Raw genomic sequence first — 14,694 nt, 5'->3', positions numbered from 1 at the left:
TGTAATGTGGCAAACTTTGTGAACATGTCTGTACAGACCTCGCATGCAAAGATGTGTAGGTAGATTAGGAAGACACTATCTTTATTATTCTTTCAAAGAAGAGATATTCCGACAATTGGAGAGGCAACTCTTGTGGAAACAGAACACAGGTTATAGGCTTACTATAGTTCTATCGCTGCACTTTATTTAGCTTTTCTGAAACAAAATTTTAGCAAAAAGAAAGACAGGAAACTCCAAATATACATCAACAACATACACCTGTATAGCAACATACTGGACAGCTTTTAGAAATGCATTGGATGAAAATTAACAGTTCTACAAGAGTTGTTTAACAGTAGGACTGGCTGTGAATCACTGCAAATTAAATGATACAGTGTCTATTAACTGTACTTTTACCTCGTGTAACTAGGTAGAAAATTTACGCACTCTGTGATGAACTGGAGAATGAGTTAAATCAAGTCTGGGAATTTATATTGCAGCCAGCAGTACGGCCATCTTTTGGCCACGTGGCAAGTGTAGTACAAAACATCAGAAGTGACTCACACCAGTGTACAATCACAAAACGAACATCAAAAGAATTTTGAGTAAAGTAGAGTGGTGCTGCACCATTCTTTAGGGAAGCCCTTGAAATTAAAACGTACCACTCTACTAGTGAAGTAGTATTCTGTTATTCCATCCAATGCCTACAACTATCAGAAATCTCAATTCTGCTCTTACTCATAACTAAGAAAATTCACATGTTGGAGGAGGGAATGCAATGTGGCAATTTTTGTGGACATGTTTGTGCACAAACCTCACACGCATGTACAGGAAAAGTATTGGGCTAGTTTACTGGCTAATATACTGTAAATTCCATTGCAGTAATTTGTCAATTAAGACTATGGGAGCTTTCGTTGTCACAATAGTAAATTTCTGCATACTACAGGAAACCAGTAGCATTATCAAGATATTAGAAATTTTATTATTGCACAGCTCTATTTTTATGGTCAGCTTTTCAAAAACACCAGAAAGGAATTCCTTAAAAACAAATTAGCTGAAAAAATCATCCAATTCTGCTAGAATTGTGTAAATGCAACATAGCAAAGCCATCTGGTGTGACTGACTGTGAAACACCATACCACATAGGAGTGCAAGTCACTGCCAGAAGTATAACGTATATTTACTGTAATCCAACTATTGCATCTAGGTAGAAAATTTGATTTAAAATGGCAAAACACAATGATGGTGAAAATTCAGAATCGTATGACAAACTTATTGCATAACTGTCATACAATTACACTGGCAAGTTGAAAGCATGACATCTTAGAGAAAGACTCTGAGGTCAGATAGCAATAACCATTAACAATAGTGGACAAGTATAACTGAGAAGTGGAGTTACAATACCTACATGGAATGTTACTGAGAGGTGTCGCTAGGGTTAACTGATCAGTTGTCAAAATGTGATCGGATTACAACATTATAGTTCCTTGACAATAATCTGTACATGTCGACTGTACATGTATCATGTGCATGCATAACTGTAGTAAGGTGTCCCCTTCCATTGCTAGGCTGCACGGTCAAGGTGAATGGAATACTGCTTGATGACTTTGACGTTTCTAATGACCTCTAAAACAATGACTGCGATCCTGTGTACTCTATACAGCAGAGATGACTTGACAGTCCAAGGGTGTGGGTACACTACTACTGTACAAGCTGGTGTTTCATAGAGACACACTGCATATATCAGGAATGCTCAGGAAGTACATCTGTATTTGGGAGAATATCTGATGATGTGGCAGTGTTGATGTGCTCAACGTGGACAGGGTACAGCTGCTGCTGCTACCCAAGCTTGCATATAATTGACGTTATTAGCTCACAATGAGGTTCAGTAAAACCATTTATCATGACTGGTTAGTGGTTAGTGAATCCCACACTATTGCTGACAGTGGATGGTTTCATGTAGAAGTGGAGAAAAGAATTGTAAACACTTCAAAAGCATATATAACTGTCTGTCTGTTGTCACATAGGAAATGTGTAGGGAGCTCATGTCATCTGTACTGCTTTATGGATGAGTGCTGAATACTTCTTCAGAAATTTAAAAATAAACACCTAAAAACTAAACTGTTTCCATCATAGGTACCTTAAGTACATACAGCCTGTAGCAACCAGAAGCACTCTCACATCAGTGACATATTATGGTGAAAGTGTGGTGTGGTGACCATATTGCATGGCTACCAAATTGAATATTGCTGCTTACAGAATGGCTTTGACACTTGTCTTTTAGGAGGCTGGAGGGTTTGCAAACAAATACTTGAAAAGACTGGGAAGTGTCATAAATGCACAACAGAATGATGGCTCAAAGTAATGCTGGAGAAGGAGGGATCACTAAAACTATTCCTGCTAAAGTACGTCATGTATTAAACTTGTAATGTTAGCCGCCGTGAAGTTTAAGGTTAAACAATATGCATAATTTATAGTCTATAACAGAACAGCACCTACCTTCATATTGCTGTGGGTGCTGCTCATATTCTGCACAAAACTGAAGAAATTTCATCATCTTTCTTTTGTCCAGTAGAGAAATTGACTTGGTTGCAAACAGGTCAGTTCTAGAACAAGGCACCTACACACACAAAAGAAACAAGTATGCCATCAACACATCACTCAAACCTCCTCTGCATTACCTGCCCCAGCTTTCCATCACTATATTGTAAAATAGCACCAGTAGCTCTGAACTCCAGGTACTTGCTGATTGTTGAATTACTTAATAAGTCCACCATGCCACCTCTAGCCAATAATAGCTGTAACAACAACACAAATACAATAAGTAGTGGAATCTCTTGTAAAGGAACCCCTAAATTGTGGATAACCTCTTTTTAAAGGACATCTGTCTAGGTCCGAAATCAACAGTACTATATAGTAGTTTATACACCCCTTAGCTAAGGAAAGGAACCTTCTTACAGAGGACAGACAGACAGACAGACAGAAAAAAATCTAACGGTGTCTGTCTTATCATATTCAGGGGGCACCGTTTTCATGTTTTCTATATTACTGTACAGCAATTCTCTGACTTCAAAACAGTAGGCCTAATCTAACTTTTACTCTTGCTAACACTTATATAACTCCTATACCCTCAAAAATGTTTGTTTTTTTGTGAAACATTTTACACGATGTTGACTTCTTCACTGGTTGTTACAGGCAGCAAGGGAGTTGGGTTATGTTACACCATTACCTTTGGCATGATATCAAAATTGAAGAATTTCTTTCTGTCTCCTAGAGAGTCCCAAGTTATCGGACTGGGCTGGACTGCCGCAGGTGTTGCTGGTTCTTTATGCCCCTCGGCCTGTTCACCAGCAGCAGGTGCATTGTCCTCCTTTACTTCTTGCTTAGCTTCCTTGTCATGTGGTACATCATCTTCCTTCTTTTCTTCTTCACTGCCAGCTGGCAAATCATCTTTGCCAGCTTCCTCTGCAACTTTCTCATCACCAGCAGGGATGTCATCTTTACTAACATCTGCTATTTCACTACAGTAGGAATAGAACTACAATATGGCCAACTGTTGAAACTTGCAATTGTATTAATCCCCAGATTCATCGTTTGGACACAAAATGACCTGCCTAATGAAGGAACTAGCCCACCACATCTCCAACTACCAGTGCATTAGCACTGTTGGGAATACAAGTTCGTAGGTTACACAGACACAGAGATCTACTGAGAAGGGATCTATGCAGCCTATCAAATTTGACATTTTCTATGTTGCTGTATAGTAGCCTAATGTAACTATGTACCTCACTGTGTGTATGCACAGAAAATAATACAGATTGACTGACAGCATATATGACATTTCTTACGCTGCGTAAATCTTCTCAGTAACATTCTTGACTTTCTGCAACACTGGAGTCTTAATATCAACAAGCTTCTCACCAGGTTTTATGTCTACTGGTCCTACTGGGGCTGGCGGAGGTGAATCCCCTACATTTGATGCTGCTTCTCCTCTCGATGGCTACATATGAAAACCCTTCTTTGATACATTTATAGTCATTACTCCTGCTTACTTCTTGACAAGAAGTTATCCAATTAGTTAACTCTCTGTACATTAGTGTCCCCCATTCTTCGCCATAGTATGGGTTTCTATTGGGATAAAACAACGTTAACATTTTTTCTGAGCACCGACACGTGACAGTAAAAAACAGTTTTTTCCTATAGCCAGCTCACCTGTCTAAATGCAATACAGATGTTATGTTATTGTTATTATCTACTTTACCAGTTAGGCACTGGAGGGTGTACACAGAAGGCAGAGCCTGTTCGAGGTGTTTACCCATAGCCTAGGAGCCTAAGCGAAAACCAGCTCACCTGTCTAAATGCAATACAGATTTCCCGCATCTGGCGAGCCCTGCCGCGAGTAGTGACTGAACCAAGCCTGCGTGCAGTAAAGTACATTTTGTAATGACGTAGACTCTTGTCACCATCACTTACCTGTTCCTTCGATGACAACATCAAAGTCTGACGGTAACAAATCTTCTGGAAGATGCGCCATCGGCAATTTTTCTAGTTAACGCGCACTGACTTAATTAACAGAATTACCGTAAATTTCACAGGTGTTTTTTATTACTTGTAATAATAACAATAGACTACTGTTTAACGTCCGACTGTACGTAATAGAGAAATGGAAGACAGTTCAAGAGACAATCCTATGCGTTCAGCAGTTTACTTTTCAAAAAACAAGCAACAAGCTCCAGTAAGTTTTATCATAGATAAGTAGCTCGATAAGTAGAATATCTATGGTTTGTTTGTCAGGGGCACGTGTGTTTGTATAACATTGTTTGCAAACATATATATTGTTCGATATAATCTCGCGCGATTAATAGTTAAACATCGCATATGCATCAGCTGCCACTACAGAGCTCGTAGTCTACACGTATGGGATTTGTAAAATTGAGCATTTCCAGGTGATCAAATTAAAAGTTTCCAAAACAACCTTCATTAAATATATACCAATAATATTATCTTTTTTAAAATTTATAACCTCAGCTTGGTGAAATAGGCTGATCAAAAGATCTCATTGTTCCTTCCTCTGGAATTACACTCCACACAAAATTGCTAATTTACAACCTTTAACTCACAGCACACCATACAACAAAAGAAAGCCCTTGAATTTCTGTATCCAATGCCGACTGTATTTGCATGATAATGTTACCATAGTGACTGTTGTTTACTGCTGATGATGTCATAATGCACCCTCCATACATTAAGTCGTTGAAAAATTTAATTACCTCAATTGGAAAACCTGAAATTAACCTCTTTGCTAAATTTGGTATCAATCTAGCTACACAGAGAAGGATTCTTAATGAGACTCTGACCGTATTTAGTGCAAAAAAAGTAGGTTATAGTTATGTTGTAAAACATGCCAAAAACACATGTTTACAGGTGCTCTGAATACGTAAATTTTGTAATATAAGGCTCCTTTCTAGCTTTCCTTTCATTGCTATGCAATTAACTTACACATCAGTTGAAACACCTTTCATCAAGGAATCTGATGGGCCAAATCTTGTGTCTGTTAACCAAAGTGCATGGAAGTTATGACACCTTGTTTAGAAGACGGTGTTGTGTTTTATATGAAACGGGCATAACCCATACCGAAATCCTGAATATTTTACAAAAGTTTTGATATGCCCTCATAAGACCCCTTGGTAATCAGGATATTTGTCAAGGTCCTACTCACACTGATTTCACTTACCACTAGTAAGTCATTTTTGCCATGAAGGTGTTTGCGTTTGTGATGGAATTGAAATGTCCCATGAATTGGTTTTTCATAGTGTATTCATTGGTCATTTAAATTAATTTCTATGGAGCAACCCATTATACAGTTTAAGTGACCTATTGTTCGCCAAGTTTTAACTCCCAGTTTTTATCATCTGCTCCAGGTGTTCTTCAGCTATAAAGCAGGTGTGGCTCCATTTTTTTTAGATTTCAGTTTAATGCTCTGCACGGTAGACTAAGACCCTGCAAAGTGGGTATTATTGACTACCAGTACTTGTTATTGATTACATGTATATTTTCCATATACAAATTATCGACTAAGTGCTAATATGCATTGCATTTGAGAACTCTGCCCTATCCTGCCATAGATGATGTAATCAGTGTGTAATAATGTACATGCCACCAATAGATTACGTGATTGAAGCGTGAGATATAGCCACAACCAGTTAAGCAACACATGAACACTATCTGAAAACTACAAGGTCTGCAAGGGTGTATTCGGAGAATTATGTAGCAACCGATCCAGCTTATCAGTCAGACATGTTTCAGACTTCATTGCAGTTGCAAGGATCTATAAAACCTGAAGATGTATGTTTCCATTATTGGTGTTGGCCTTTTTGGGTAAATTGTCACCTTCTCCACTGAAATGTAGTGACTCCATTATAACAACAGGAAGTACTTGGCCTACTATGTTATATTATAAACCCATAAAAGTGGACAAAAACCATCATCAGCAAACAAGTACGAGTTCACAGAGGAATTCAATAATTGTATGGAAAATATATTGTTAGGTCAATTATCGTTTGCTCATGCTACCATTAGTAATTCATAGGACATTTTTGGGACAGTTTCTCTTTTTTATTGCCAATTCATAATGAACCGTAAACATTTCATGGGGGTATGGTCATGTGGTAAATTCATGGCAAAATAAATCCGAAATGTTCAGAGTTGAGGGGATCCCACTGTACTGTTATTATCACTAATGGACCTACATGAAACATGAAAAAACTGAAATGCTCATGAAATGTTCAAATTCCATATGTTGCCTAGCTACCACATGATATCGAACTTCGTTGATGAAATGCCAATCAAGCGATGTTGTGAAAAAGCCATGAGTCAATTAAGTCATGCTGTATATAAACTCTATAAATAATTTTAAAATCCATTTCATTGGAGTGTCATGGAAGATGATGTTCAATTTCATGGGTTGCGGTTTGAAACATTTTTCGTATGGTGATTTGCGGTTTTGTTGTAAACCTTCCGCAAACCTCTGTACCAACAAGAAACAATACGTGACTCTTTGTTTAGCACATGTATATTTATTATATTTTTACAAAAAGGAAATAATTATGTTCAGAGCTCCACAACACTACTCTACTTAATTATTGTATTATATTTACTACAGCAAGATTTAAATGTACAAAACGAGCCTTTACTGCCACACTCGCCATTGGAATCGTAAGTGTGTAGCATTGTGTGGTGAAATTTGAGGCTGCCATATTAGATCGGACCTGACTGATGCTGCACAAAACTACGGTGGTGTAGAAGATGAGTGTGCTGAGGATGATGCCGAAAGTTTTATCATATCAACAGATGATATTGTTCCTCGTAATAAGAGAGCGGATCATCCAACATCGTATGTTACCAAAGTTGTATGGCTGCTTGCATATGATTGCCTTGTCAATTTTTACCATACGGGGAACCCGAACTGCTTGAAGTGCATGTGGACACTTTGATAAGCAGGACACTTTGATAAGCAGGACACTTGTCCATAGTCCTATTTGTACTAGTGTACACACATTTGGACTTGTTAAATCAAGATACCTCACTAATAAGGACACTTTATCATGCTTACAGTGTATTCTGGAATAGAATGTTTCACTGTAATTTCTCTTTGAAATGTTTTCTGCCATTTTTCAGCTATGTACGTGCTAATTTACAGCACATTTTTGGCATCCTATTGTAGGGCATGTCCAAAACTAACACTTGACTGGCAAGCAACTGTTTTGCACAAAGTATTGGGCTGTTTTTTGTTCGCCAGTTTACCATATCTTATTTTGAACTCATGTGTTTCTTACAGTGTGAGAGTTTTTATTTTATTCTCTTTATAGGAATTTTCAGGCATTTCTTCATCTTGTAAAGGGTAACTTGGGTACTGGGTTGCTTGCACTACCGTTTGCCATCAGCAAAGTTGGATATATCGTAAGTTGATTTTGTAGGTAGAGGCCATCTTACATGTCAGAAGACATGGGGTGCATGAAGGCTTAGAGCAACTATGTATGTAATACAGTAAACTCTCAGTTATCCGTACCCTCTCTTATGTATCTGAAATTTTAAATGACTGTTCTATTAGAGTATTTCAACAGATCTCTGTATAAATAAATGTAAGGGCTTCAGTTATCAGAACATGCAATTCACTTATCTGAACACTTTTACCATTGCCTGAGACACATTGGGGTTCAGATAACTGAGGATTCACTGTACTTAACTATAATATTATACTATGTTCACGTTGAGCTAATACTCTTGAAGAACGCTTTAAATTTTGTAGCTCTATGTATACATATATTATAATACATATATAACTGAAGGATTTTCATGTGATAAGAGATTGCTAACCGTATACACAATATTAATGTCCCCATAATTTTTTTTTTTTTTGCCTCACATGTCATAGCCAATGTGTTACTTGTTACTAGAGGAATGTGTGTTTTGTGGATACCTTGGGGACTGTCCTGAATATTAAGATGTACAGATCTATTAATACTGTACTAAGTGATATTTTGGGACCTTAGCTACTGTATCTACTGTACCTTAGCTACTAGGTGTACTCTAGTGCCCATATTAACAGGTTTGTAGAATGACTGAATAACATCAGTTGTTTTTGCTGTCTAGTTTGGGCCAGTACTGATGATCATATTGGGAATGATTGCTCTCCACTGTATGTTGTTACTTGTCAAGTGCAGCCATGCGCTGTGCTACAGGTAGTGTGTGTGTGTGCACGTGCGTGCGTGCGTGTGTGCGTATGTGTGTGTGTGTGTGTGTGTGTGTGTGTGGTGTATGTATATAGTTTGTGTAGTGTAGTGTAGTGTAGTGTGCAGTGTTGGGATTGTTACTTTAAAAATGTGACTCATTACATATCACTTGTTACTTCTGTGTAATGTAATGTGCTACATTTACATAGACAAAGCAACTAGTTAGTGTTAGTTACATATTACACATTACTGTGAGGGGCTGTAACTAGCAATATCATTTGTTCATTACAAGCTTTGAACTAAGTCCAACTACAGGCTTCCAGCCTACAACTACAAGTGACACAAGTGAGACACGTGTTTCTCTTTGTTCATGCCTGAAATGCTGTCTCCAGTGCCAGAATACAACCAATCATGTGCTGGTTACAATGCATATTAGAAAGATGCAACATGTTACAATTTCCAGATGGAATATCTGTTATATTACTTAGTACTTTGTCACTTGTTATTGCAAAAGTAATATTATTATGTAACGCGTTATACCCAACTCCAATGTAAGCACTGCGGTCATTATAGACTACACAGTAGTGGCCATTGTAGGTTTGCTGGTTGAGATCAATATACTCTAATAGAACAATCAATGCATTATTGTTGAATCAAGCTGATAGAGCTTTAAATTTCGATCTGAAAACACTTCCTGATGCTACTATTTTCAAAAAATTTTGCACACTTTAACAGCGGTAACCCTGACCACAACCATTACTTGCTCTGACCTGTCATTTGTAGCTTCCACTGACCCTGACACATTTTTGCTGTTACAGGTTGCTGATCGGTTCCTTGGAGTACAGTTTGTGAGGCAGACCTTGTCATGTATTTAGGCTGCTGAATGAATTTTGTGTGCTACTTCAGGGAATGTAAATTTTTCTATGAAGCATATCCCTTCCTCCCAGACCTGCTAATTTGGCATGCTGATGTACACATGTAATGTTAGACCAACTTTGACATTTGTAATCATTTCCCACCTCATCCTAACTATTACAATATCCTAACACATACCAACAGGTTTGATAAGATCACATTGGACTATGGGCAAGTGGCAGAGGTGGCCTTCTGGGAGTTTAGGTTCAAGAAGAAGATTGGACCGTACACAATAAATCAGTTTAAAGCTGGCTACATTGCAAAGTAGTTGTTCACTATTATATTGTATTGTACTTGTTGTAATAAATTTGTTTGTGTAGGGGTGTTGTTAATTTATTCCTGATCTTCACACAATTCGGTTTCTGTTCAGTGTATTTCGTATTTATGGGAAGTAACCTACAGCAGGTAAAGAATTATGGAATTACAAGAAATACATGACAAATGTGTTTGCAGGTATTCAATGCTTGTGGATTGGAATTAGATGATCGTGTTTGGATACTCATTTTGATTCCTATGGTTGCCATCTTTTGCTGGATAAGAAATCTTGATGCTTTAGCTCCTTTGTCAGCTGTAGCTAATCTCTGCATCATATTTGGACTGGTGGTGATCTTGTACTATTGTACCTATCTTATTGGGGAAGGCAAAGCTGCTGCAAATGGCAGGGACGGTGGAGTGGATGCAATTGTGCTCGGTGGAACTGCTATTCCTGTGTTCTTTGGGAATGCTGTGTACGCATTTGAAGGAATTGGAGTGGTAAGCACTTTAAAAGTTTTGTGTGCAGTAGAAACCCACTAAAGTCATCCAAACCATTTATCTCATTGCTTTGCTAAGTGAAGCCCATTGACTTTGTTTAGTAAACACCCAAAAAGCTGTCAAAGGTTTCTAATTGAGCATTCACTTTTAATTTCAAAACTAGGGTCTCCTGCTGTTAGAGACTTGTCTTTCTTTTGTTAATGGCTTGTCTAATCGGCAATTTCATCCATGAATACAAACTATGTGTTATTCATACACACACCCTTGAAAATTTTCTCATTTGAAGCCACATTAATTTAATTTGACCAATGGTTTTTTTATCCACCTAGTGATGCGGGCAGGTGGGTTTTATTTGGATGACTGAATAGGTATACATAGCTCACATGACTAAGAATACAACTTTATTGTCTTAGTCTTCTCTTGCTAGTTACTGGCTTGAAAAATAATATTGTCTGGTAGCTGAATTCGGCTGCCAGTGGTGCCAATAACTGTTGACACAGAAAGAAAAATGGCAGCATGGATAAAAAAAACTAGTACCAAAATTTTGGCAAGATAAAATTTTGGTGATTAATCTTGAGATAGAATTTGGCAGATAATATTTTGGCGAATGCTTGTGTCATACTGTATTCTCTCTATTTAGCTTGCTAAAATTGGACAAGAATTAATTGGCGAATCATAATCAATTAATAATTTTGTATCATACGGGGGATTGTGTTTATGCTACTTATACCCTATAGTTGTATCAATCTAACATGACTTGTTTTTTTTTCGTTGTCATTTCTTACAGGTTCTTCCATTGGAGAACAAAATGAAGAATCCATCCAGTTTTAAATGGGTAGTATCCATAGCTATGGTAATGATAACACTGTTGTATGCTGGATTTTCCACACTGGGGTACCTAGCTTTTGGTGCGGATAAGATTGAAGACAGTATCACACTAAACCTTCCCAAAGACAAGGATTTACACAGTGTGTGAGTTGATAACATAGTAAGGAAGCAATTTCATTCATGAATTTTTTTATGATGACCTGAGGTAGCTGTCTTGGTAATTTTAGATACCACACAGAGCCTTAGGTGAAGGAAAAAATTAGTGCGAAATAACACTGTTGGTGAAATTTAAAAAGTAGTAAATTGTATGTATGGTATGTGCCCAATTACAGTAGACTTGACCCTCATCCGTACCCTTATTTCGGAATGACTACTCTATTGGAGAATTTTGAGTAAAGGTGTATGTTCTATTAAAGTAGCAGAGTCCTGTGTATAAATAAATGTATGGGCTTCAGTGTTCTTAACATTTTTACCATTGCCTAAGACCACTGGGGTTTGCTTTTAGCCCCCCCGCCCCCATTCCCACCCCTTCACTTTTAGGTTTTACTTGATCAATATGCTGAGTATTATAATGAAATTTTGTCTTAGCATAATTACGTGGTCACTAATAATACAAATACTCATAAAACCACCTTATAAACATCTTTCCAAGGTATTATCAGTGGATTTATGCTAAAGGTTATGCAACAAGGACCCGGATCAGCATTGGAGGTGTACAAGATACTCTAATAGAGCAGTCACCTAACTACTCTAATAGAACATGCACTGGAAATGATTCTGTTATGGAATTTTTCCAAATCTGCCTGCACCTATACATACAATGAAGTGCATTGGTCTGTTTAAAAGGCTTGATTCATCTACCTGTTTTTATGTGTGGTAATACTTAATTCAGGAACTGTAGTACACAATTTCCATTGGAAAATGCTCCCAGATTCGATCTCGTATCATTCATATTTCAAAATTTTCCAGTTTTAACATTATTATTCTAGCTAACATGCACTTTTTGTTGTGCAATTGTGAGAGGGTGCATCATGTGCTTTGTTGTCTGAACCTACCCAAACCTTTCTATTAACAAATGCTGCAGATAGCCATACCTATAAACTTAAGGCAATATATAAAACATTTACAGGCAGAAAATTTAATATGTATTTTCATGTGGAGATGTCTCCAAATTGCAGTATTTTAGCATCTATTTTTCAAATTTTCCAGGGGGGGACTCCCCTAGTTCCAGCATACTTTGCATGCTGGGAGGTGTGCTTTGCACACCTCCACCTAAGAAATTAGTACCTTGAGTTAGCCCTCCCCTTTTTAGAAATCCTAGATCCACCCCTGGTTTGGATAACTGAGGGTCCACTGTACCAGTTACACATAAACATGGATGGCTTCTGTTCCGTAATCAACAACAAGTTTAGACTAGGTATGTCGCACTCAAGCTTTGTGTGGACTAGCAAGGATACCATGAACATCAATTACAGTAAGACAGTACTCTAGCTTGATGGCTGGTCATGCAGTAACTGAAAGGGCCGCTTGGCTCCATCGGCTGTAGATCACATTTGAAATACTGTAAAATCTATACATGTCGACAAAATGAATTACAAGAGCAAACCAAGTGATGCTCTGTCACATGACATACTCATACACAGAAATATGATAGAGAAGATTTGGTGAATCCATCGTTCATCGAGTTTGCCAAATTTTGGCAGCACCAAAGTTTCCCTCAATACGTTGAGACATTTAGAGATCAAGATACTGTAATAGAGCAGTCAAGTGTGTGTCACCTTTTCTCTGATTTCTTGCTCTATCCTATTCATTTTGAAGTTCTCAGTACCAGGTTACATTAGCTACAAAATTTCTTTTTACGTGAATTTTGTAGGACTAAACATTTGCTCCCTGTACATGGTATATTCTAAACTGTTAATTGTGATGTTCTGTCTTTAGGGTTTACCACATCACCAAGTTATACCTCTCTTATGCTATTTTTGTAACTTATCTGGTACAGTTTTATGTACCGATGGACTTTCTTGAACCAACAAGATTTAGAAGTAAAACTCTTAAATGTGATACAACTGGGAAGCCAAAGAGAACATATTTGGGACAAATTGTGTTCCGAACTATCCTAGTTGTGGTTACAGGTAGGTGATAGTGTATTTATACTTTTTGCTAGATAAATTTGTAAACAAAAATTATTGATTAACAAAGACCAATTATATTGGATTCAATTTGAACACAGTGTTCTAGGTACAATATTTTGGCACTGTTTGAACCAGAGCTACCACTTAACCGATTGTACTACTCTAATAGAACAGTCATTACTGTGAAAATAATATATAGTCACTTTAAAAGTTTTGAGTGTTCAGTCAAGTTATGGGCATGCACTAACTGTGGGTTTGTTCATTTCAACGCCAAATTCAAATTTCCAAGTGCTGGGCTGTAAACTCAATTCTTTGCATAAATGTTCCCCCAAGTATATCCTGAATGATAACACATCAGATTACAGATTACGGCTAAAAGCTACTTCCACTTATGTATTATTATGATCTATTTTTTTGTGAAATCTCTAAAACAACCAAGTGACCACTTCATTATTCTGAATTATGTAACCTTCTCTAATAGTAGGACAAGATCAGCTACAGCTCACAAGTTGCTTCACAATTATTCATCAAATAATAAAATTCGTAATTGCTATTCCCCCTATCAACACTGAACTACACTTCAACACAATCAAATCAATAATTTACGAGCACTTGTGGAGCCATTTTACAGAACACTTTAATCCAAGTAATAATTCATTGTGAACTCTTTGATCCAAGTAATCATTTCCTTTACCCTTGCTATAATTGCTGCAACATTGCTCCTACCCCTAATTTTAGTTAAGAATTAATGTAATTCAAGTCTTTTTCTGGCTGCTAGCAGACCATCAGTGCAATGTAAAATCTAATGCTATCCTCTTTACTGTAGCTAATTGTACCATGCCATACACTGTAAAGTTATTATTATTATGTTATTCTTTAACTCTGCTACTTAATATCTAACTGTCTACTTTACCTGTCTATGGGATTAGATGTGATTGTTATTTTACAGGGGTTTTAGCAATTGCCATTCCAAAACTTGACCTGTTTATTTCTCTCATTGGAGCATTTTCTAGTAGTACACTGGCCATCATTTTCCCACCAATTCTACAGATTTTGGTGTTTTACCGTGCTAATGAACCTGGTTGGCTAAAGGCATGGTGGATCTGCAAGTCTACTGCTATCATTATCATTGGTCTATTGGGGTTCATTACTGGAACTTATGTATCAGTGAAGAACATTGTTGACTATGTCTCAGGAGAGTGATGGAGTATTTTAACATGTTGTATAGCTGTAGTGTATGCTATCATTTTTAGTGTTTTTTTATAAATAATAGAAATACCCAATAAGATCTGTCTGTATCAATATTGTAGTAATGTGCACTTTCATGCCACTTTGTAAAAAGGTAGTTTTAAGTA

The 14,694-nt window shown here is 37.2% G+C and overlaps 2 protein-coding genes across 3 annotated transcripts in view; one reads left to right on the top strand and one right to left on the bottom strand.

Moving 5' to 3' along the window:
* LOC136239283 (rab proteins geranylgeranyltransferase component A 1-like) overlaps nt 1-4,592 on the bottom strand; it is a 10,927-nt gene extending 6,335 nt beyond the window's left edge. Inside the window, exons 1-7 of one of the 2 annotated variants that reach the window (XM_066030011.1) lie at nt 4,453-4,592; nt 4,330-4,396; nt 4,032-4,107; nt 3,828-3,979; nt 3,209-3,500; nt 2,661-2,777; nt 2,479-2,599 (exon numbers count right to left, since the gene is read on the bottom strand). In XM_066030011.1, the coding sequence (XP_065886083.1) occupies nt 2,479-2,599; nt 2,661-2,777; nt 3,209-3,500; nt 3,828-3,979; nt 4,032-4,107; nt 4,330-4,396; nt 4,453-4,513 (886 nt within the window). In that variant the 5' untranslated portion in view covers nt 4,514-4,592. The other variant, XM_066030012.1, reaches the window with a different exon arrangement.
* On the top strand, nt 4,384-14,694 carry LOC136239285 (neutral amino acid uniporter 4-like). The gene is made up of 11 exons (XM_066030014.1): nt 4,384-4,714; nt 7,142-7,194; nt 7,241-7,372; nt 7,848-7,938; nt 8,632-8,720; nt 9,771-9,890; nt 9,947-10,031; nt 10,080-10,379; nt 11,167-11,351; nt 13,146-13,339; nt 14,289-14,694. The coding sequence occupies exons 1-11, from the start codon at nt 4,643-4,645 to the stop codon at nt 14,540-14,542; spliced, it is 1,575 nt and encodes a 524-aa protein (XP_065886086.1). The 5' UTR covers nt 4,384-4,642; the 3' UTR covers nt 14,543-14,694.

Source organism: Dysidea avara, chromosome 11, assembly GCF_963678975.1.
Source record: "Dysidea avara chromosome 11, odDysAvar1.4, whole genome shotgun sequence".
Classification (NCBI taxonomy): domain Eukaryota; kingdom Metazoa; phylum Porifera; class Demospongiae; order Dictyoceratida; family Dysideidae; genus Dysidea; species Dysidea avara.
This window is presented reverse-complemented; position numbering and strand designations above follow the sequence as displayed.

What these genes read in the sequence shown, in the direction of transcription:
- LOC136239285 (XM_066030014.1), top strand. Translation starts at nt 4,643, where the DNA reads ATGGAAGACAGTTCAAGAGACAATCCTATGCGTTCAGCAGTTTACTTT. An exon ending in CATTTGAAGGAATTGGAGTG is followed by an intron (nt 10,380 to 11,166) that starts GTAAGCACTTTA and finishes CATTTCTTACAG; the next exon opens with GTTCTTCCATTGGAGAACAA. An exon ending in TATCCTAGTTGTGGTTACAG is followed by an intron (nt 13,340 to 14,288) that starts GTAGGTGATAGT and finishes GTTATTTTACAG; the next exon opens with GGGTTTTAGCAATTGCCATT.